At 43.9% G+C, this 22,248-nt stretch overlaps 1 protein-coding gene across 1 annotated transcript in view; it reads right to left on the bottom strand.

Moving 5' to 3' along the window:
* DLGAP4 (DLG associated protein 4) overlaps positions 1 to 22,248 on the bottom strand; it is a 305,990-nt gene that overhangs the window by 153,647 nt on the left and 130,095 nt on the right. The window contains exon 6 of the mRNA XM_073555302.1: positions 20,436 to 20,973. Within this exon, the coding sequence (XP_073411403.1) occupies positions 20,436 to 20,973 (538 nt within the window). The remainder of the gene's footprint in view (positions 1 to 20,435; positions 20,974 to 22,248) is intronic.

Below are 22,248 nucleotides of genomic sequence, written 5' to 3' on the forward strand. Positions count from 1 at the left end.
CTGGACCAATCAGGTCCCAGCATTCACCACATGTGACCTACATTATATGGTCCGTAGCCACACCCACCGGGTCACATGGCTATGACCTCATCACAGGTCCTTCACATACTCACATAGCCTTTTACAATAGGTGTTATCAGACACACCCCTGGGTGGATTTGTAGGCAGCTAGAACCCGCCCATCTCTCCAGCTGCCTGAAGGCTTCTCCCTAACACACAGGCACGAAAGATCAGCTCTGTTGATCATCACATAACCAAGCCTTCATCTCAAAGCCACCTACTTTGAGATACACAACGGCCACTCAGTATTCTGCCACTCATCCTCTCTCTTGGGACATCCACACAGCGTCCCCTAGCGGACACAGTAGTAATTACACCACAATCTCTAGAATCTGCCCTTTTCTCACCATGGAAACAAAACCCCTCACTGTTGCCTTGATCCACTCTCACTTGGACTACTGTAATGCTCTATTAAGTGGCCTCCCCCTCACTCGACTTTCCCTTCTCCAGTCTGACCTTAATGCAGCAGCCAGGGTCGTCCATCTAGTTAATCGGTATTCAGACATGTCCGCTCTTTGCCAGTCGCTACACTGGCTGCCCATTCACTACAGGATCCAATTCAAAGTACTTGTTCTCACCCACAAAGCTCTCCACAGTGCAGCACCCTCTTACATCTCCTCCTTCATTTCTGTCTATCGGCCTAGCTGATCGCTGCGCTCTGCAAACTACTTTCGACTAACCTCTGCATTAATCTGTATCTCCCACTTTCGACTCCAAGACTTCTCCCGTGCTGCGCAAATCCTCTGGAATGCTCTACCCCAAGAAATTAGGACCATCCACAACTTGCACAGTTTTAGGCGCTCCCTCAAAACACATTTGTTCAGAGCGGCCTATCACGTTCCATAATCAAAGTCATTTTATGTGTACGTGTGTGTGTGTATAGCCCATTCACTAGCCCCATCTATCCTCCACTCCCTCAAGATGGCTGCGCCATCACTGTAAATACACACCTGTACTTTGTATCTCCCCCACCTCATTGTAGATTGTAAGCTCTCACGAGCAGGGTGGTCTTATTTTGCTTTAATTATTGTATTGTTAACGTTGTTACTTATGACAGTTGTGATTGAAACTGTTAAACTGTAAAGCGCTGCAGAATATGTAGGCGCTATATAAATAAAGATTATTATTATTTATTTATGTATAATTTGTGTGTGTACCTAGGTTGAAGTATGCTGACAGTTTGTAAGATACTCCCTGTCAGCATGCTGCATGGTGTCCTAGGTCTCCCAATTAGTCTGGTGAGCAGCTGTCTTCTGATTCTGGAGGAGCTGCTCACACCCAGACTAGAGTTCTCCTGTCTGGCAGAGTCTGGTTGCAGACATAATGCCCCCAGTCTATGCCAGACCCTCCCACTCCTGATCCAGCCTCCCCATGTAGCAAACAGTGAGAGGCAGCAAGGGAATGACTCAGCTAATTGGACTAAGGAAGAAAAGGATGACATACAGGTGAGTATAATGCATCTATCCCTCCCTCATCCATCCATCCATCCATCCATCCATCCATGCATCCTTCCCTCATCACTCCCTCATCCATCTATCCTTCCCTCATTCATCCCTCCCTCTCTCATCCATCTATCCTTCCCTCATACATCCTTCTATCCATCCCTTATCATCCATCCCTCCCTCATCCATCCCTCCCTCATCTATCCATCCCTCCCTCATCCATCCAGCCATCCATCCCTCCCTCCCTCATCCATCCATCACTCCCTGCATCATCCTTCCATCCATCCATCCCTCCCTCCTTCATCCATCAATCCATCCATCATCTATCCCTCATCCATCTGTCCCTCCCTCATCCATCCATCCATCCATCCATCCATCCCTCATTCATCCATACACACATCACTATAGACTGAGCTTCTGTGGCAGCTGAGGTGTATTATGAGTTATATATGTAGATATGTAGATACATCACTATAGATTGAGGTTCTGCAGCAGCTGAGGTGTATTATGAGGTATATATGAAGTTACGCATCACTATAAACTGAGGTTCTGCAACAGCTGAGGTGTATTATGAGGTCTATATGTAGATACACATCCATATAGACTGAGATTCTGCAGCAGCTGAGATGTATTATGTGGAATATATGTAGATACACATCAATATGGATTGAGGTTCTGCAGTAGCTGAAGTGTATTATGTGGTATATATGTAGATAAACACGCACATATACTTAAACTCTTGCACACAACCATCATTATAGATTCTTTACCTCACAGTACTCATATGTCAGGGGTTATGTGGAGACATGTTAAACTCTATCACCACTGTGAATGTGATGTAGAGACATGTGAAGCTCTATCACCACTGTGGATGTGGTGTGGAGACATGTGAAGCTCTGTCACTACTGTGGATGTGATGTGGGGACATGTGAAGCTCCATCACCACTGTGGATGTGATGTGGTGAGCCCACTTAATGGCCAGGCACTTCTTCTCCACTACGCTATAATGTTTCTCGGCCAGGGTGAGTTTCCGACTTAGGTAGGTTACCTGATGCTCCTCTCTGTCCACCTCCTGCAACAGGACCACTCCTTGGCCCACGATAAAGGCATCTGTCTGCACAATTAAGCGTTTCTGAAAGTTGGGGATAATGAGGGTCGGCTCTCGGCTGTCAGCACAGCGCCACCTTCATGGATTGGTACACTTCCTCCTTCTGGGGATTCCACTGAACCATGACCGATTTCTTTCCCTTGAGGAGATCGGTAAGGGGTGTTGTTCTCCCTGAAAAATGAGGTATAAACCTCCGGCAATACCCAATGATTCAGAGAAACGCTCTCACCCGTTTGGTGGTAACAGGTCTGGGCCAGTTCTGAATGGCCTTGATTTTATTTATTTGGGGTTTGATAACCCCACGGCCAATCAAGTAACCCAAGTACTGGGCTTCCTTCAAGCCCTATCACACATTTTTTGGGATTCGCTGTCAAGCCCGTGGCTCTGAGCGAATCTACTACCGCTTGTACCTGGGACAAGTGGGTATGCCATTCAGTACTAAAGATGATGATGTCATCTAAGTACGCTGATGCATATTTCCGATGGGGTACCAGCACTATATCCATCAACCTTCGGAATGTGGCAGTGGCCCCATGTAGTCCAAAGGGCAAGACTACTTAATGGTAAAGACCGTCCGGTGTTATGAAGGCGGTCTTTTCCTTTGCCGACTCTGAAAGAGGCACCTGCCAATAACCCTTGCTCAGGTTGAGCATGGTGAAGTAATGGGCCTGACCCAGGCGCTTGGTCAGCTCATCCACCCTTGTCATTGGGTAAAGGTCGAACATTGACACTTCATTTAACTTATGGAAATTATTATTATTATTATTTATTTATTTATATAGCACCATTGATTCCATGGTGCTGTACATGAGAAAGGGTTACATACAAATTACAGATATAACTTACAGTAAACAAACTAACAATGACAGACTGATACAGAGGGGAGAGAGGACCCTGCCCTTTCGGGCTTACATGCTACAGGATGGTGGGGTAGGAGACAGTAGGTGGGTGGGTTGCAGCAGTTTCGGTGTTGGCTGAGGTGAGATCACCGGTAGTGTAAATCATTACAGAACCGTAATGACCTGTCCATCTTCGGGAATAGCACAATCAGGCTAGCCCAGTCCCTCCAGGATTCCTCAATTACTCCCAGCTGAAGCATTTGTTTCACCTCACTCACAATGGCTTGTCTCCAGGCCTCGGGCACACGAAACGGTTTCATTCGTACCCTTACGTGAGGCTTGGTGACAATGTCATGTTGGAAGACAGAGGTACGACCGGGTAAACCCGAGAATATCAGTATTCCCTTGCACCAATTTCCTCACCTCTCGCCTCTGCTGTTTTCATAGAATCATAGAATCGTAGAGTTGGAAGGGACCTCCTGGGCCATCTGGTCCAACCCCCTGCTCAAAGCAGGATTCGCTAAATCATCCCAGTCAGATGTCTGTCCAACCTCTGTTTGAAGACTTCCATTGAAGGAGAACTCACCACTTCTCGTGGCAGCCTGTTCCACTCATTGATCACTCTAACTGTCAAAAAGTTTTTCCTAATATCTAATCTGTGTCTCCTCCCATTCAGTTTCATCCCATTGCTTCTAGTCTTTCCTTGTGCAAATGAGAATAAAGTTGATCCTTCTACAATGTGACAGCCCTTTAGATATTTGTAGACAGCTATTAAGTCTCCTCTCAGTCTTCTCTTTTGCAAACTAAACATTCCCAAATCCTGCAACCTTTCCTCATAAGACAGGGTTTGCAGACCGGTCACCATTCTGGTCGCTCTTTTCTGAACTTGCTCCAGTTTGTTGATGTCTTTTTTAAAATGTGGTGCCCAAAACTGGACACAATATTCCAGATGAGGTCTGACCAAAGAGGAGTAGAGGGAAATAATGACTTCACGTGATCTAGACTGTATGCTTCTGTTAATACATCCTAGAATTGCATTTGCCTTTTTTGCTGCTGCATCACACTGTTGACTCATATTCAGTCTGTGATCTATTAGTATACCCAAGTCTTTTTCACATGTGCTGTCACTTAGCCCTATTCCTCCCATTCTATATATGCTTTTTTCATTTTTATTGCCCAGATGTAGTACTTTGCATTTCTCCCTGTTAAAAACTATTCTGTTAGTTGCTGCCCACTTCTCCAGTTTATTTAAATCTTTTTGAATCCTCTCTCTCTCTTCTCTAGTATTAGCTATCCCTCCTAGCTTTGTGTCATCAGCAAATTTAATCAGTTTACCCTCAATTCCTTCATCTAAATCGTTGATAAAGATGTTGAACAATACAGGGCCCAGGACAGAGCCCTGTGGTACCCCACTTGTGAGGGTGTCTCCTATCTTTACCTCTCCCTCAGCCTCTGCCCCCAGAAGATATGTCAGGAGTCACCTCCGTAAGCATACACTCCCAGTCCTTCCACACTTTCAACAGATTAACGTGATACAACTGTTTGGGTTTACTTTTTCCCGGGCTGGAAAACTCGGTAGTTTACTTCGCCCACTTTTTCCTGAACTTCATACGGCCTTTGCCACTTGACCATAAGCTTTCTTTCGGTGTGGGCACCAAAACCAACACCCAATGTCCCGCGTTAAAGAAGCGAACTGTGGCCTTTTTGTTACATATGCAACTCTGCGCTGCCTGAGCATCCACCAAATGCTCCTTTACTATAGGCATGTCCGCTGCAGTTTGGTCCTGCATGTTGGCCATGTGCTCAATGACACTCTTATGGGGTGTAGGTTACTGTTTCCATGACTCTTTGGCTACGTCAGCAGACCCCTCGGATGCCTGCTGTACAGTAGCTCAAAAAGTGAAAATCCCGTGGAAGCCTGTAGTACCTCCCAAATGGCAAACATCAAGTTGGGCAACAACATGTCCCAATCCCTTCCATCTTCGGAGACTACTTTCTTCAACATGAATTTGAGGGTTTTGTTGAAGCGCTCGACTAACCCATCAGTCTGGGGATGATATACCGACGTGCGCAACTGATTTATTTTTAGAAGCTTGCAAAGTTCCTTTGTCACCTTGGACATAAAAGGAGTCCCCTAATCAGTGAGGATCTCCTTTTGTAGCCCAAGGCGACAGAACATGGCAAACAACTCCCGGGCAATAAGTTTGGCTGAGGTGTGCTGAATCGGAATGGCCTCTAGTTACCGGGTGGCATAATCTACAACCACCAATATGTGTTGGTGGCCCCAAACAGATTTTACTATCGGCCCCACTAGATCCATTGCAATCCACTCAAAAGGTACCTCTATGATGGGCAGAGGTGCCAATGGACTTCGATAGTTCGCGGTGGGTGAGGTCAGTTGGCATTCCGGACACGTGTCACAGTTCCTCTGGACCTCCGCGTAAACTTCAGGCCAAAAAATGTTGCAGTATGAGTTCCTGCATCTTTTTGACCCCTAAGTGCCCTCCCAGCGTGTGGGTGTGAGCCATTTCAAGCACCGCTCGAAGGTAGGATTGAGGCAGTTGTCCTACCACCTCATCCTTGATTTGTTAATCCCTGTACAATAAGTCTTGTTTGACAGCCATGCGGGGAAAAAACGTTTCTGCACCTGGTTGCTGAGCCACTCCATTAACCTCTATCAACCTTTCTTGTGCCCAAGCAAGGGTGGGATCCTGGAGCTGAGCTGTTCCAAACTTACCAGGGACACTTCCAGCTCGGGGATTGGTGAGGTGTAGTGATGAGCGAATATGCTCATTGCTCGGGTTTTCCCGAGCATGCTCGGGTGATCTCCGAGTATTTGGAACTGCTCAGAGATTTAGTTTCTATTGCCGCAGCTGCATGATTTGCGGTTACATGACAGCCTGAATACATGTGGGAATTTCCTAACAAACAGGCATTCCTCACATGTATTCAGTCTGTCAAGTAACCGCAAATCATGCAGCTGCGGCGACAGAAAATAAATCTCTGAGCACTTCCAAATACTCGGAGACCACCCAAGCATGCTCGGGGAAACCCGAGCAACGAGTATACTCGCTCATCACTAGTGGGGTGTCCTCAACCTCTTCTGTCAATACCTCTAGGGGAAAACTATCGGGGTTACACTCCATCCCTATGTTAGCGACCCCTACGGCAGGTATCCCTGATTCAGGATCTTCGGGTTCCACGCCCGGAAAATCATTTACCTTGGGAGGGTTAACCCTGGTCTCCCACAGGGAGGGGTAAGTCTCTTCCCAATACAGTCCCATACAGAAGAGTCTTTACCATTCCCACCACATCTTATCTCTCTACATGGAGTGGAAAACGTAACCTCTCGGAGTTCCCGTGTATGCATGCATACCACCCCCAACTTCCGTCCATTGAGGTTGTCTCCAGCAACAAGGGACCCATGTACCAGACTCAGTAAGCTACCCGAGTCCAAGAGAGCGTCTGTCTGGCACCCATTAACAAGTACCTGGCACAGTTGGGGTTCAGTAACAGCAGTGCCTTTAGTGGCAATGCAGACTGGCTGGGCATACATAGACACATGGCAAGTATACCCACAGTCCATAGGTTGAGTGGTCACAGGGCAGTTGGCGTCAACAGGTCCAGGGCCATGGCACCGCCAACACTTGATATCTGCAGTGCGACTGGACCTTGGGGCCGACTTAGGGGACATGGGTCTGCTGTCACTTTCCCTTCGGGATACTCCTTCGGTATGGACTTGGTCCTGATTGGCCCCAGTAGAGGGTTGTAGACTTTTCCCTGGGTTTGTGAGGCCCGAAATGACAGCTGTAATGGAGCCATGTTCCGTATAAAATCCTGAGTGGCCGTGTACCGCTCAATCAGTCTTACCACCTGGTCCAGACTGCCCGGGTCCCCTTGCCCCACCCAACACTGTATGGCTGCTGGCAGAGCCCTCACCAGCCAATCAGCCACCACCCTCTCCACCATGAAAACACCCATTGGGCTCTCACGTAGGTATTAGCCCCCAGTCAGGCAAGAATCTCACCTTTTAGCTTGGCATAGTCCTGGGCATCCTCCCAACTTAGGTAAAAGTAGGTCTTTAGCATCACCCCTCAGGAACGGAGACAACACTTTAGCCCACTGGTACATTGTCAGGTTCTCCCGCTCTGCTGTGCGCTCATAGATGGTGAGTAAACCTCCAATGTCATCTTCCGGACTCACTTTCCTCAAAGTGGAGCGGACCTTGTCTCCAGCCTCGCGATGTTCCGGGGTCAGTGCTTGAGGTGCCTCATGCAGGACTGCAATTTACTGCAGCAACAGGTTATTGGTCTGTTGCTGTTGTTGCTGAATGAGGACCAGCTGCCTCAGGATTTTCTCCATTTTGTCCGCATGCCTGGGTTACAGTGTGGCAGGCCTAATGACAGACATGCAGCTGGCATTGGGGTATGCCTCAATTCACACTGCCCACATTCTCCAACCAACCGTAGTGCAGCGGTGTTGGTTCAGTGTGACAGACAATGACCACAGGAAAAGTTCACAGCAAATGTGTTTAATGTCCACACTCACACAGTGTACAGCATACGGTATCCTCCGGGTAACAGCCGAGAAACAAAACAGTCTGTTAGAATCCAGTTGCCGAGGGCGACTGCACCACTGTATAATGCTACGGGGTGCCAGGAGTTCGCTCTGCTGGCTCCGTGTTAGCTCACACAGGATGAGATTCTGCAGAGCCATCCTGCAGTGACTTGAATAAATTGATCGGAGTTCATAGCTGTTGAGCTCCGTTCACCTCACATGTCATCGCTAGCGGCATGAGAACTTTCTAGCGATGAGGAAATAATCCATTGTCTCTTGATGAGTCTAGCTATGCTACATCTAGACGCCATGCTGACCGTTGGTATGATGCGAGCGTTTAGCCTGGCATCCACCAGAAACACTGAGCTTCGTGTGATAGCGCAGCAACAGTGCCTTGTGGTAACATGAGTAAGGTGAGTGGACTTCATAACTGATTAACTGCATTGACTTCACTGACGTCACCGATAGTGTGAGAAAGTTATCAAGCCGCTAGGTATAATGTGTCACGGTCACGTGTGTCTGGACGCAGCGACTACCGCAAGGCGAACCATGTGATGAACGTGACCCTGGATACATCGCCTCCAGTGGGGCGAATTTAAATAATAAACACGTGCAGCTGGATACACCACCTCCAACTGGCGAATTTAGACATTACACGTATATACAAGTCTGGAAACCACCGCCTCCAGTAAGGCGAATTTAAATAATAAGGGAAACCTGGGAAACATTAACAATGGTGGGCCCTGTGATAGGGAATAGGGAAGTGGAGACCTCCTGAGCTCCCCTGAGCCAGTGTCCCTGCACTCCTAACGTTCCCTATGCCGGTTCTGCACCGGGCACGCAACAGGAACCTAAAAAACCTAGCTCGTCCTGACCTAAACCCTCACTAGGGAATTGGTCGGTGCGGAAACTAATCCCACCACTGCACTAAAACACACAGGGAAAACACCACTTAGCTTTGCTCTGTTGCGTATGCTCCTAGCAACAGAGCCCACCACCTGTGTGCATCTTCTCCTCCACCCGGATCCATCACCATAACTGGATCCTTCACCATAGTGCAGCCTTGGAGCAGAGTCCACCACCAGATGCAGCTGTCCAGTAACAGAGTCCCAAAGATGAGTTCAGCTCCTGCCCAAGAAGTCCAGCATGCTTGAGTCCAGCTCTCAGCAACCAAGTCCCGCATGCTGAGTGCAACTCTCTCCATAGTCGTCACTCCACCAAGCCATGCAAGCACTTCCTGCCAACACCATAAACTGTGACTCCACCACGCCATGCCAGTCCTTCTTGCAGACCACATAGCTGCCACTCGTCCCCTCTGGCTGGGTTGCGCAGGACTCATGTTCAGCTCCTTCCTCACCCAGGCTTCCTTGTGATTGACTAACACACAATATCACCAACAGTGATTGAACCCACCTGGCTCCCTTTCATAGAGCCTAACATCTGATTTGTAATTGCGTGCACATTAACCCTAAAACTAAGGTGCGATACCACTCACCACCACTGGGGCAACTTAGAATGAATGACATGATGTGTAATAATTCTAATGGCCACCGGGGGCAATCAACCCACTTTGGCACCTAGCCAAAGGAAAAAAAGTTCAACTTTGTCCATTTAAACTGTCAGATCCAGCCTGGATCATGACATAATGTTATTGAAGTGAATGCAGTTCATCGGCTATGAACTCCAATCACCTTATTCACGTCACCGCGAGACACTGATGCAGTGCTATCATGCATAGCTCAGTGTTTCTGCTAGATGCTAGCTAGACTCATCAATGGATTATCTTCTCATTGGATAGGTGAGGAATATGGTGGTTTATTATTTCTTGTCTGTTACAGGGGACATGTGCATCTGTGGATTATCTTCTCATTGGACAGGTGAGTATAAGTTTGCTTTTTTATTTTTAATTTTTTACAATTAAATGGATAAAAGGGTTGGGAAGTGTTTACTTCAAATAAAGGACTTTATGCAGGCTGTGTTTTTTTTTACAATTTTACTATGGGTTTAGCAATGGGGGCATCTTATAGATGCCTCTCCATTGCTAAACCCTGAGCTTGCCAATACAAAGCGGACATCAACTCCAATACTATTACCTCACATGCTCCTTCTTATGGGTGCGTCATTTCTGAGGTAGCTGAGAGCTGATGTTTTTAGTTGGGGATAGAGCCAATTTCCAATGCCTCATCCTAACCTATTACTATCAGCCCACAGCAGTCTGCCTAGCCTTTGCTGGTTTTTAGTGGGTCCTCTATTTTAATAACCAGTAAAGGCTAAGTATACCACTGTGAGCTGATATTAATGGTCTGAGAAGCTCCATGTTTATTATCCCCTTCCCAGGCTATAAACATCTGCACCATCTGTCTGCTTTCCCTCAGCCGGTTATTAAAATTTCAGGGGACCTCATGCCATTTTTACTTTAATTTGTTTATTTATTACTTAAATACATGTACAGTAAGCTACACACGGAAAGCAATGATTATATATCTCACTCACATATATCTATCTATCTGTGTATGAAAGAATATTTTGTTAGAAAACTAGAAAACTATCTTTAAATGACATAGAGAATTATTCTATGTAAAAGCTAATGTTAAAATCACATTGCATGCGGATTGCATACGCAATGCCATATGGATGTCATACGGATACTAGGTGAGAAAAATTGCATTGCACTTACATGACAGTCACATGACACTTGTCCGACTTTTCAGGAAAAACATCGGACTGATTTTATTAACGCTGGTGGGTATGAGCAGCTGCAAAAGGAGATGGAGAAATTAATTTCTCCATCACCTTTGCTGCCAGCGTCAATCGCAATGCACTCAGGTGATATCCGAGTGCAGTGCGATGTTTTGCAGGTACCCATAGATTTGTATTGGTGCCTGCAATCCGAATTTGGCATGCAATCGTAGCATGCTGCATTTTTTCCCTGTCCATTCGTGATCCGATCGGAGCAGGAAATAAAACGCCATTGAGAACAGAAGTATAGAAATAAATTTTTAATCGGATTGAATTTGTCAAATTTTATCGCTAATGGGAGCGAGCACCTAGTGTTTCTTCCCCTCATATAGCAGATCCTGGGTTTGAGTCCTAGTAGGGACAGGGAAAAATAGCAGTCCAGCGTCCCCTCACCCCACGTCCCCTATGGGACGCTGAACTACACTGTCCCATAGAGGTAATTATACATCTTTTTTGCTCTGTGCACCGTGGCATTTTTATGATTAGGATTTTTTGCCTTACATGGTGACTGTGTTATTATACACGGCCTTGCAGCACTTATGCCTTTAGTTCACAGAGTGACTTTCCTTACTTTTGGGGAGGGACATCTTTTGAATATATTCATCTATTTTGGACATCACCCATGGTCTTTTATAGTATGGAATCAGGATAATTGACATGTATTGTTATGTGATTGGTTCACACATGTTTTAGTCCGGGTCATGTACATTTTCTCCTCATGATGATTTTTTGAGTGTTTACGGCGTCCCCTATACGGCATTATGCTTTTGTCATTTTAGAATTTTTTGAATAGAATGATTTTTTAACATTATTGGGATCTCTTCTTTGTTCCATGTTACATCCATGTTGTATATTGCATATTTTGCAAAGAATGTAAAATGAAATATATTGGCTGCACAATACATAAATTAAAGAAAAGGATGGCAGAACATGTTGCTAACATCAAAAATAAAAATGCATCCTATTCAGGAGCATGTAAACACTTTGTAAAGAGACAGAAGACATAAGGGGGAATCAACCAACTAATTTTTCATTTTATGGGATAGAAAGAGTAGATAATCCTATTAGAGGCAGTGAGTTTAAGAAAAAACTCCTCCTAAAGGCCCTTTTACATTTAGCGATGCACCAGCGATCCCGACCATGATATGACGCGGTCAGGATCGCTGGTGCATCACTAAATGGTCGCTAGTGAGCTGCCACACAGGTAGATCTCACAGCGTTGCAGCAGCGATACAGTGGTCGTTACTTACCTTTCAGACGCTGCGATCCTGACGTCCTCCGTCCACGTCCATGCGTCGCTCGTCGGCGCCAGCAGGAAGCCCAGCAGGAAGCGCTCGACGAGAAATGGAGCCGGCCGATCTCGAGCGATCAGCAATGGACAGCGGGGGAGTCGGTCGGAGGTAAGTATCACACATAGCGATATCGCTAGCAATATCGCTATAACGTCACAAAACCGGTGACGTTATAGTGATATTGCTAGCGATATCGCTATGTGTAAAACCCCCTTAAGAGAACTATTTTGGATCATCAAACTTGACACAAAATGCCCCAATGGTATGAATTATAGAAATGACACTTTTCTCTTGGGATTTATCTTGCTGATTATGCAAATTATTCTCAAAATGTGATTGATAGCTAACATGTGTGTTCATTGATCAACGGTTGGTTACCATTTGTTTTTATACCATGTATCATAAGGCAGGGTTCCCCAACTCCAGTCCTCAAGGCCCACCAACAGGTCATGTTTTCAGGATTTCCTTTGTATTGCTCAGGTGATAATTGCTTCACCTGTGCAATACAAAGGAAATCCCGAAAACATGATCTGTTGGTGGGCCTTGAGGACTGGAGTCGGGGAACCCTGTCATAAGGAATCTTTATCTCAGTGAATAAGGGCTTTTGCCAGAAACGCATTGAGATGTATCCCCAACCTATATGATCTTTTAAAATATTTGAAATAAATTTGAGGATTTTATCTATTTTTGGGACTCGCCAAAATTTCTTTCTTATGATAAGTTGCAAGTCACGACTATTGGCTGGAGACCCACTACATTCATTGCAAGACGAACTGAATCTTAATATAGGACACGGTGGGGCTATTTTTTTGTTTGTTTTACCTTGTGGTTGACTTTTTGCCCTGTGTACCAGCATAATATATGCAATGGATTGAAGAAATTGATCTGGATTTATTGTACTTCACAAGCTACTTCCCTTTTTATTATTATTCCTACTCTTTCTGCTTAGTATTATCTTCAACTCCATGGAGTCATGGCCGGATAAACTACAAGAGGCATTCGGTGATTCAGAAAGGAATACTGACCTGAGCCTGAAAGAGTTAATGCATAAGCTGGAGAAAATCTCTCATCAAGAGCTAAGAACATGGTGGGATCGCAATACCTTGGGCACGTATGTGGAAAAGCTGATGAGTCCAAGAGGACTGCGAATTAAAAAGGTACCCACATATATTTTCTCTGATACATTTCTAAAACAGTGGAATGACATTTTATCTCAATGCTCAAATGACCTCATGAAGTTGATTATCTCTGAAGAGGAAAAAAAATTACAACAAATTAATTTAGACATTGCACAGATAAAATCCTCACTTGTCAGTTTCAATAAAACCCAGGAGTATGAATTGTTGCATTCTAAAATGAAAGAAAATTTGGATAAAATGGAAAATAACATCATGACAATCAAAAAGAAAAAATTCCGAAGAGACTGTTTGGACTAGAAGCATGATAAAGTTTATGACTGGAAGAGGAATAAAGGATTTATTTCCACAAATCCAAAAAAACTGAGGGATAAATCTGATTTAAAATCTATCCTGAAAAACAACATGGGTGATAAAACTCCATCTAGAAATGTAACTTTTTCATCTGAGGAGGGTTTTTCAGATACTAATGCAGAGAACTCAGAATCCTCAAATGAGGAAACTGGAGGAGATGGAGGTTTTTCAGCTTCAAAAAACGACAGGAGAAACGACCGAGGAGGAAAAAATTCAGATCCCCCAAGTTCCAATACGAGGGGCCAAGAAAAAATAGACAATTTGTGATCCAGTGTAATTGTTCTTACTCCTACAATTCTCTCTGAACATGAGATCAGTGTTTTGAATAAAGGGATGAATTTTGTTCCTAATCAGGATTTTGATTTATTTCAAACTATTTTAGATGTGAATAAATTAGCTAGATTGTTGACAGTTAAAAAGCATTTCTATAATGATCTCAATGTTCCTGGAGAATTGTGAAAACTCTGCACAACTGATGTTTGAAGAACAATATATGCGGCTTACTTTGGAGGATTTAGAAGGCGAATCAGGTGAAGTAGATTCAATTAATGTTGATACAAATGATTTCCGTATTTTGAATCCATCTTTTTACCCAAAAGATTCCAAGGTAGAATGTATTTCAACTTTTCAGTCTTTAATTTAAAGCGATTTGATTGAACTTTTTTAAAAAAATAAACAGAATGTATCACTTCTGCATCACTTGGCAGAAAACGCAGGTAAAAATCCGCACGGATTTGATGCATTTTTTTAATGCAGATTTGTATATGTTTTTGTAACCTAAATAAAGATATATTATTTAACAAAAAAAAAAGAATTGTGATGTCATTTCTTTGTCCAACCTCTTATTTTACATACTCCATTGAAGAATAATGTTTACACAGACAGATAATAGATTACTCGATGGATAGATAATAGATGGATAGATATATCTATAGATAGATACATAGGTAAATCTATAGATAGATTGATAGATATATCTATCTATAGATATATCTCTCTCTATAGATAGATATACAGTGGGGAAAAAAAGTATTTAGTCAGTCAGCAATAGTGCAAGTTCCACCACTTAAAAAGATGAGAGGCGTCTGTAATTTACATCATAGGTAGACCTCAACTATGGGAGACAAACTGAGAAAAAAAAATCCAGAAAATCACATTGTCTGTTTTTTTTTCCATTTTATTTGCATATTATGGTGGAAAATAAGTATTTGGTCAGAAACAAAATTTCATCTCAATACTTTGTGATATATCCTTTGTTGGCAATGACAGAGGTCAAACGTTTTCTGTAAGTCTTCACAAGGTTGCCACACACTGTTGTTGGTATGTTGGCCCATTCCTCCATGCAGATCTCCTCTAGAGCAGTGATGTTTTTGGCTTTTCGCTTGGCAACACGGACTTTCAACTCCCTCCAAAGGTTTTCTATAGGGTTGAGATCTGGAGACTGGCTAGGCCACTCCAGGACCTTGAAATGCTTCTTACAAAGCCACTCCTTCGTTGCCCTGGCGGTGTGCTTTGGATCATTGTCATGTTGAAAGACCCAGCCACGTTTCATCTTCAATGCCCTTGCTGATGGAAGGAGGTTTGCACTCAAAATCTCACGATACATGGCCCCATTCATTCTTTCATGTACCCGGATCAGTCGTCCTAGCCCCTTTGCAGAGAAACAGCCCCAAAGCATGATGTTTCCACCACCATGCTTTACAGTAGGTATGGTGTTTGATGGATGCAACTCAGTATTCTTTTTCCTCCAAACACGACAAGTTGTGTTTCTACCAAACAGTTCCAGTTTGGTTTCATCAGACCATAGGACATTCTCCCAAAACTCCTCTGGATCATCCAAATGCTCTCTAGCAAACTTCAGACGGGCCCGGACATGTACAGGCTTAAGCAGTGGGACACGTCTGGCACTGCAGGATCTGAGTCCATGGTGGCGTAGTGTGTTACTTATGGTAGGCCTTGTTACATTGGTCCCAGCTCTCTGCAGTTCATTCACTAGGTCCCCCCGCGTGGTTCTGGGATTTTTGCTCACCGTTCTTGTGATCATTCTGACCCCACGGGGTGGGATTTTGCGTGGAGCACCAGATCGAGGGAGATTATCAGTGGTCTTGTATGTCTTCCATTTTCTAATTATTGCTCCCACAGTTGATTTCTTCACTCCAAGCTGGTTGGCTATTGCAGATTCAGTCTTCCCAGCCTGGTGCAGGGCTACAATTTTGTTTCTGGTGTCCTTTGACAGCTCTTTGGTCTTCACCATAGTGGAGTTTGGAGTCAGACTGTTTGAGGGTGTGCACAGGTGTCTTTTTATACTGATAACAAGTTTAAACAGGTGCCATTACTACAGGTAATGAGTGGAGGAAAGAGGAGACTCTTAAAGAAGTTACAGGTCTGTGAGAGCCAGAAATCTTGATTGCTTGTTTCTGACCAAATATTTATTTTCCACCATAATATGCAAATAAAATGAAAAAAAACAGACAATGTGATTTCCTGGATTTTTTTTTCTCAGTTTGTCTCCCATAGTTGAGGTCTACCTATGATGTAAATTACAGATGCCTCTCATCTTTTTAAGTGGTGGAACTTGCACTATTGCTGACTGACTAAATACTTTTTTTCCCCACTGTATCTATAGATAGGTAGATGTATCTATTGATATATCAATCTGTCTATAAATATATCTATATATCTATGGATATATCTATCTGTCTATAAATATATCTATCTAATCTGCGTTAGACCAGGGTCACACTTGCGAGAAACTCGCACGAGTCTCGCACCTCAATACCCGACACTGCCGCCGGCACTCGGACCGGAGCGCTCAGCAGCATAGAAATACATGCAGCCGCACACTCAAGTCCCGAGTGCCGGCGGCAGTGCCGGGTATTGAGGTGCGAGACTTGTACGAGTTTCTCGCAAGTGTGACCCTGGCCTTAAACGCAATATCAGTTTAATTTAAAAAAAATGGAAAAAAAATTGCGTGGGCTCCCGCACAATTTTCCAGTCCAGAGAGGGAAAGCCAGCGACTGGGGGCTGATCTTTATAGCCTGGGAAAGGGGTAATACCCATGGATCTTCCCAAGCTATTAATAGTAGCCCGAAGCTGTCTGCATAGCCTTTAATGGCTGTTAAAATAGGGGGGCCCCCAAAAAAATAACGTGGGGTCCCCCTATAATTAATAACGAGAAAAGGCTATGCAGACAGTGGCGGGCTGATATTCATAGCCTAGGAAGGGACCATGGATATTGGCCCCCCCGGCTACGAACACCAGCCCACAGGCGTCCCAGAAATGGCGCATCGGTAAGATGCGCTAATTCTGGTGCTTAGTCTCTCTCTTCACACTGCCGTGTAGCGATGGCATATGGGGTAATAAGGGGTTAATGTCACCTTTGCATTGTAAGATGACATCAAGTCTGTTTAGTAATGGAGAGTCGTCAATAAGACGCCTATCCATTACTAATCTTATAGCAGTGAAAGAGTTAGGCTGGGTTCATACTGCATTATGGCAGTCCGTTAGATGGACTGCGCTACACCACGGCATAACGCGTTGTAACGCAGTCCGTTAACGCTGCCACTAACCTCCATTATCGGGCGCATCGCTGACGCATGCCATAATCGGCATGCGCTAGCAATGTGCCGTCATTCAGTGACGGAGCCTCGGACACGGGCTTCAGCGTCTGAGGCTCCATCACCGCTAGCTAGGATGTGCTAGCGATATAGCATAACACGATTGCGTTGAACGGGCTGCCTAGCGCAGTATGACCCTGGCCTTAAATAAAGAAACACACAGCCAGAAAAAGTATTTTAATATTCTTAAATTCACCATACTTACAACCATGCCTAATTCCCCGACGTCCTCGATTACCTGCAAAAATTAAAAAATAATAAACCAATAGTATACTCCCTGTTCCTATGTATTCCAAATAATAACGAGTGTCTCACGACGATTTCCCCTATAGAACAGTGACATCAGGCGATGTCACTGCTCTACAGGGCCTCCAAAGATGTACTGGCAGGAGATATTGGCTCCTGCAGTGCATCACTGAAGAGGTTATCTGAGTTCAGGCTCTCACTTTACGGCAATGCTGCATGGGAATTTTCTCACACAGCACTGACGGTGAGAGAATGAACTCAGGTGACCTCTGTCCCGGCAGTGGCGGAGTGATACACCGCGGAGGAGTACCTCCGTCAGTCAGTTCATTGTGGGAGCCCCTGTAGAAAACTGACATCGCCCGATGTCCGTGTTCTACACCGGAGATCGTCGTTGGGCACTCGGTATTAACTGGACTATGGCGGAAAGGTAAGTATAGGTTGGTTTATTATTTTTATTACAGAAGATCAAGGGCTTTGGGGACAAGGTGATTGGAGAGTATGTACTCTGTTATATGTACTGTCTGTAATGTATGTGTATATGTATGTTCTGTATGTTCTGGTTTTTTTTTTAACTACTGAACACATGCATTGTTTGATGGGACTACTGTTCCATCATTGGCAATGCTATCACTGTGAGCATTCATAGCCGAATGGGAGCAGTAGTCCCATCAGACAATGGCTGCCTACACAGACACGCACACACCAGCACACACACAGAGACACACACAGACACACATACACGCAGACCCACGCACACAGTCTCTTTCCACACTCCACCCACACACTTCCCTCCTCCCAATCTGCAGTGATTCTCGCACCCACATCCGCAGATCTTTTTTACACCTGCGTTTTTGCTGCGGATGTGTTCAATAGAAGTCAATGGGTGCAAAAATGCTGCAGATCCGCAAAAAGAATTGACATGCTGCGGAAAAAAAAGATGCTGCAAATCTACGCGGAGTTTTCCACTGCATGTGCATAGGAATTCTTAAATTCACATTGAGCAACATTGGCTGTGCACTACACTGCGGATTTGATGCAATTCCAAAAACGCTGCGGAAACGCATCTAAATCAGCAACGTGTGCACACAGCTTTATACCGCATATTGGACTTTATTGTTTATACGAAACCAGCAGTGAAAAATACCCACATTTTTCACTACTTCTATACCGCATATATTCTATATGTTAACAAAGTACCCTATATTCTTTTAATGCACCATTGCTATTTATTTATTTGTTTACTGCAGGGTATTTGCTTATTTTGTTTTTATCTTGGGTTTTGTCTGTTTAGTGGCCAGTGTGAACGTGCGCATACAGGCTGCACACCAACTTATATTCCAGTTCATCTATTTAGTTTTTTTGCACTTTGTGCAAACAAGGCCGTGGCTTCCCTTTTCTTTGAGTTGGACATTACATTCATGTAGTTCCGAACCATGACTGGGTGTCAATTAGCTGTGTCTCAGCCCTTTTTCACAAATGGTTAAGTTTTAATACTAGAGGTTAGAACCATCCCAAATAGGGTCACCTTGATGTGGTGGGATGGCTTTTACTTTATTTTTATTAAAAATTATGCTAATTAAGTACCCTATATTATTTTTATGCACTATTGCTATTTATTTACTTATTGCAGGGTATTTGCTTATTTTGTTTTATCTTGGGTTTTGTCTACTTCTATACCATAATGGATCTACCAACCAGTGGAGCTACAGCCGTTGAAGCATATTTTTTCTAAAGCCTAATTCATACTGTGTTGTGCAAAACCATACAAGGTGAGCAGTTACCACTTTTCCTTATACATTGGTATACTGGATAAAACCTTATTGCACTTTATTTGACCCCACAACTGATTTTAACAGTTTTTTATGCCTGTTTTGCGACCCAGAATAGAAGAATCTTATATGTATTTCCTTCTCTACACCTATTCCATGACTGCAGTGACAATTCCCTACCCACTTCCCTCCCAATAGCGTTTTCCTGGAAAAGGAGTACTGAAAAAAATCTTACCACCCATGAGAAAAACATAAAGACCCAACAAAAGACCCCATAGAAGCTATCTGTCCTGCCTCTATAGTATGTATCTTTTTATCTTCAGTTTAGGTTCCACTGGATGATTTGTTTTACTTATAGTGTAAAGATCCATGCCAAGAATAAAAGTGAAAACACAAAATGGGAGATTTTCATTATATCACACATTTTTTGTCTTGTTTTAAGAACATCAAAAGTGGCTTCGCATTCTAGACTAGAGCCATCTTTACAAATAGCATGAATGTAGTTAAAGCAACCCCTCCAGGAGCACACTTATTATTAGCTATCTAATAACCATTATTTCTCACTTATTTAGTTATCTGTACATTGTACTCATTGTGCCCTTGCTGTGCGGAAAGTCAGTTATTTATGCACTAATTTCATGGTTGGTGTAATTAACTTGTGTTTATGCAAAACAGCCAATCAGAAGAGGTAGAACTGGAAGATGCAAGGACAGAGCAGCAGCCTGAACCAATGATGAGACAAGGGGCGTGTCTCAGACTACCTCAGATTTCCTGTAAATACTGTATCTAAACTGTAGTCACAGATAACAACTGCGCCATAATAGAGCTGAGCTAAAGCAAAAAAGCCAGTAAGATCTAAAGAAAATAAATGCAGGTAAGCATCACAGTCACTGTAATAATGAATGCCACATTGAACTGTGCAAGTTATTATAACCAGTTATTGCTTACAAAAACATTTTAAGAAGTCAGAAGAAAGCAGTATTATACTCATCTGTGTGAGGAAAATGATGATTTTATGAAAGGACAGAAAGGGTGATGCATTATGGACCACTGTGAACATCTATATGAATAATCTCTGGGGTCAGTAGAGGATTAGTAGAGGGATGAAGAAAAATCTCCTATAATATATTTTAATCACTGCTTCATGCTCAATGTAGCAAATGTATAAGGGTCATCCATTCTTGGTTGTACTGGGCATGCATTTGGAATTGATGAGTCAGATGAAAAATGAAGATCGCCAAGCAAAGAAATGCTGGTCCTGCTAAGCTTAACTCACCAATGTGTCTGGGTAGAGTCCGGCTGGTGATTGGCAAAGGGGGTGACATGGACTGTAGCGAAGTTGTGTCGTCATCCTGTGAGCAGCCGGCCTGAATGGCACGGAGGTAGCTGTGGCTGCGAGAGCGGAAGTAATTGGGTAGATGGAGGTCAAAAGCATCAGTTTGAGTATGTTCAGTTTCTCCAAACATAGCCTGAACCAAGGGGTAACGTTCCCTCTTTTCTTCTGACATTGGGTATCTTACATCTGGCTCCTCTGGAACTTGAGACAGGGGGTACCTTTCCCTTTGCTCCTCAGGCACCTGGCACAATGGATATTGTTCACTCTCTTCTTCCTCTACTTGGCAAAGCTGGAATCTCTCTCGAGGTTCCTCTGGGACTTGACATAAATTGTATCTTTCTATTGGCTCTTCTGGGACCTGGCATAATGGATACCGTTCCCTCTGTTCCTCAACTACCTGACTGAGGGACTGATATCTTTCCCTCTGTTCTTCAATTTCTTGTGTTTGGTACTGCAGCAGACATCGCGGCTCAGTATCCTATGTGAATAATGAAGCAAGGGAATTTTTAATAACTGTCATAATATTATGTACATATACAGTGGGTACGGAAAGTATTCAGACCATTTAAAAATTTTCACTCTTTGTTTCATTGCAGCCATTTGGTAAATTCAAATAAAGTTCTTTTTTTTCTCATTAATTTACACTCTGCACCCCATCTTGACAGAAAAAAACAGAAATGTAGAAATTTTTGCAAATTTATTAAAAAAAAGAAAAACTGAAATATCACATGGTCATAAGTATTCAGACCCTTTGCTCAGTATTGAGTAGAAGCACCCTTTTGAGCTAGTAAAGCCATGAATCTTCTTGGGAATAATGCAACAAGTTTTTCACACCTGGATTTGGGGATCCTCTGCCATTTGTCCTTGCAGATCCTCTTTAGTTCCGTCAGGTTGGATGGTGAACGTTGCTGTACACCCATTTTCAGGTCTCTCTATAGAGATGCTCAATTGGGTTTAGGTCAGGGCTCTGGCTGGGCCAGTCAAGATTGGTCACAGAGTTGTTCTGAAGAAACTCCGTTATTTTAGCTGTGTGCTTAGGGTCATTGTCTTGTCGGAAGGTGAACCTTTGGCCAAATCTGAGGTCCAGAGCACTCTGGAAGAGGTTTTCATTCAGGATATCTCTGCACTTGGCCGCATTCATGTTTCCTTCAATTGCAACCAGTTGTCCTGTCCCTGCAGCTGAAAATCAGCGCCATAGCATGATGCTGCCACCACCATGTTTCACTGTTGGGATTGTATTGGGCAGGTGATGAGCAGTGCCTGGTTTTCTCCACACATACTGCTTAGAATTATCACCAAAAAGTTCTAACTTCATCTCATCAGACCAGAGAATCTTGTTTCTCATAGTCTGGGAGTCCATCATGTGTTTTTTAGCAAACTCTATGCGGGCTTTCATATGACAGGCACTGAGGAGAGGCTTTCGTCGGGCCACTCAGCCATAAAGGCCCAGTGGTGGAGGGCTGCAGTGATAGTTCACTTTGTGGAACTTTCTCCCATCTCAGTACTGCATCTGTGGAGCTCAGCCACAGTGATCTTGGGGTTCTTCTTTACCTCTCTCACCAAGGCTCCTCTCTCATGATTGCTCAGTTTGGCTGGACAGAGAGGTCTAGAAAGACTACTGGTGGTCCCAAACTTCTTCCATTTAAGGATTATGGAGGCCACTGTGCTCTTGGGAACCTTGAGTACTGCAGAAATTCTTTTGAAACTTTGGCCAGATCTGTGCCTTGCCACAATTCTGTCTCTGAGCTCCTTG

The sequence above is a fragment of the Dendrobates tinctorius genome, unplaced genomic scaffold, assembly GCF_039654945.1.
Source record: "Dendrobates tinctorius isolate UK_male_01 unplaced genomic scaffold, ASM3965494v1 ptg000223l, whole genome shotgun sequence".
NCBI lineage: Eukaryota > Metazoa > Chordata > Amphibia > Anura > Dendrobatidae > Dendrobates > Dendrobates tinctorius.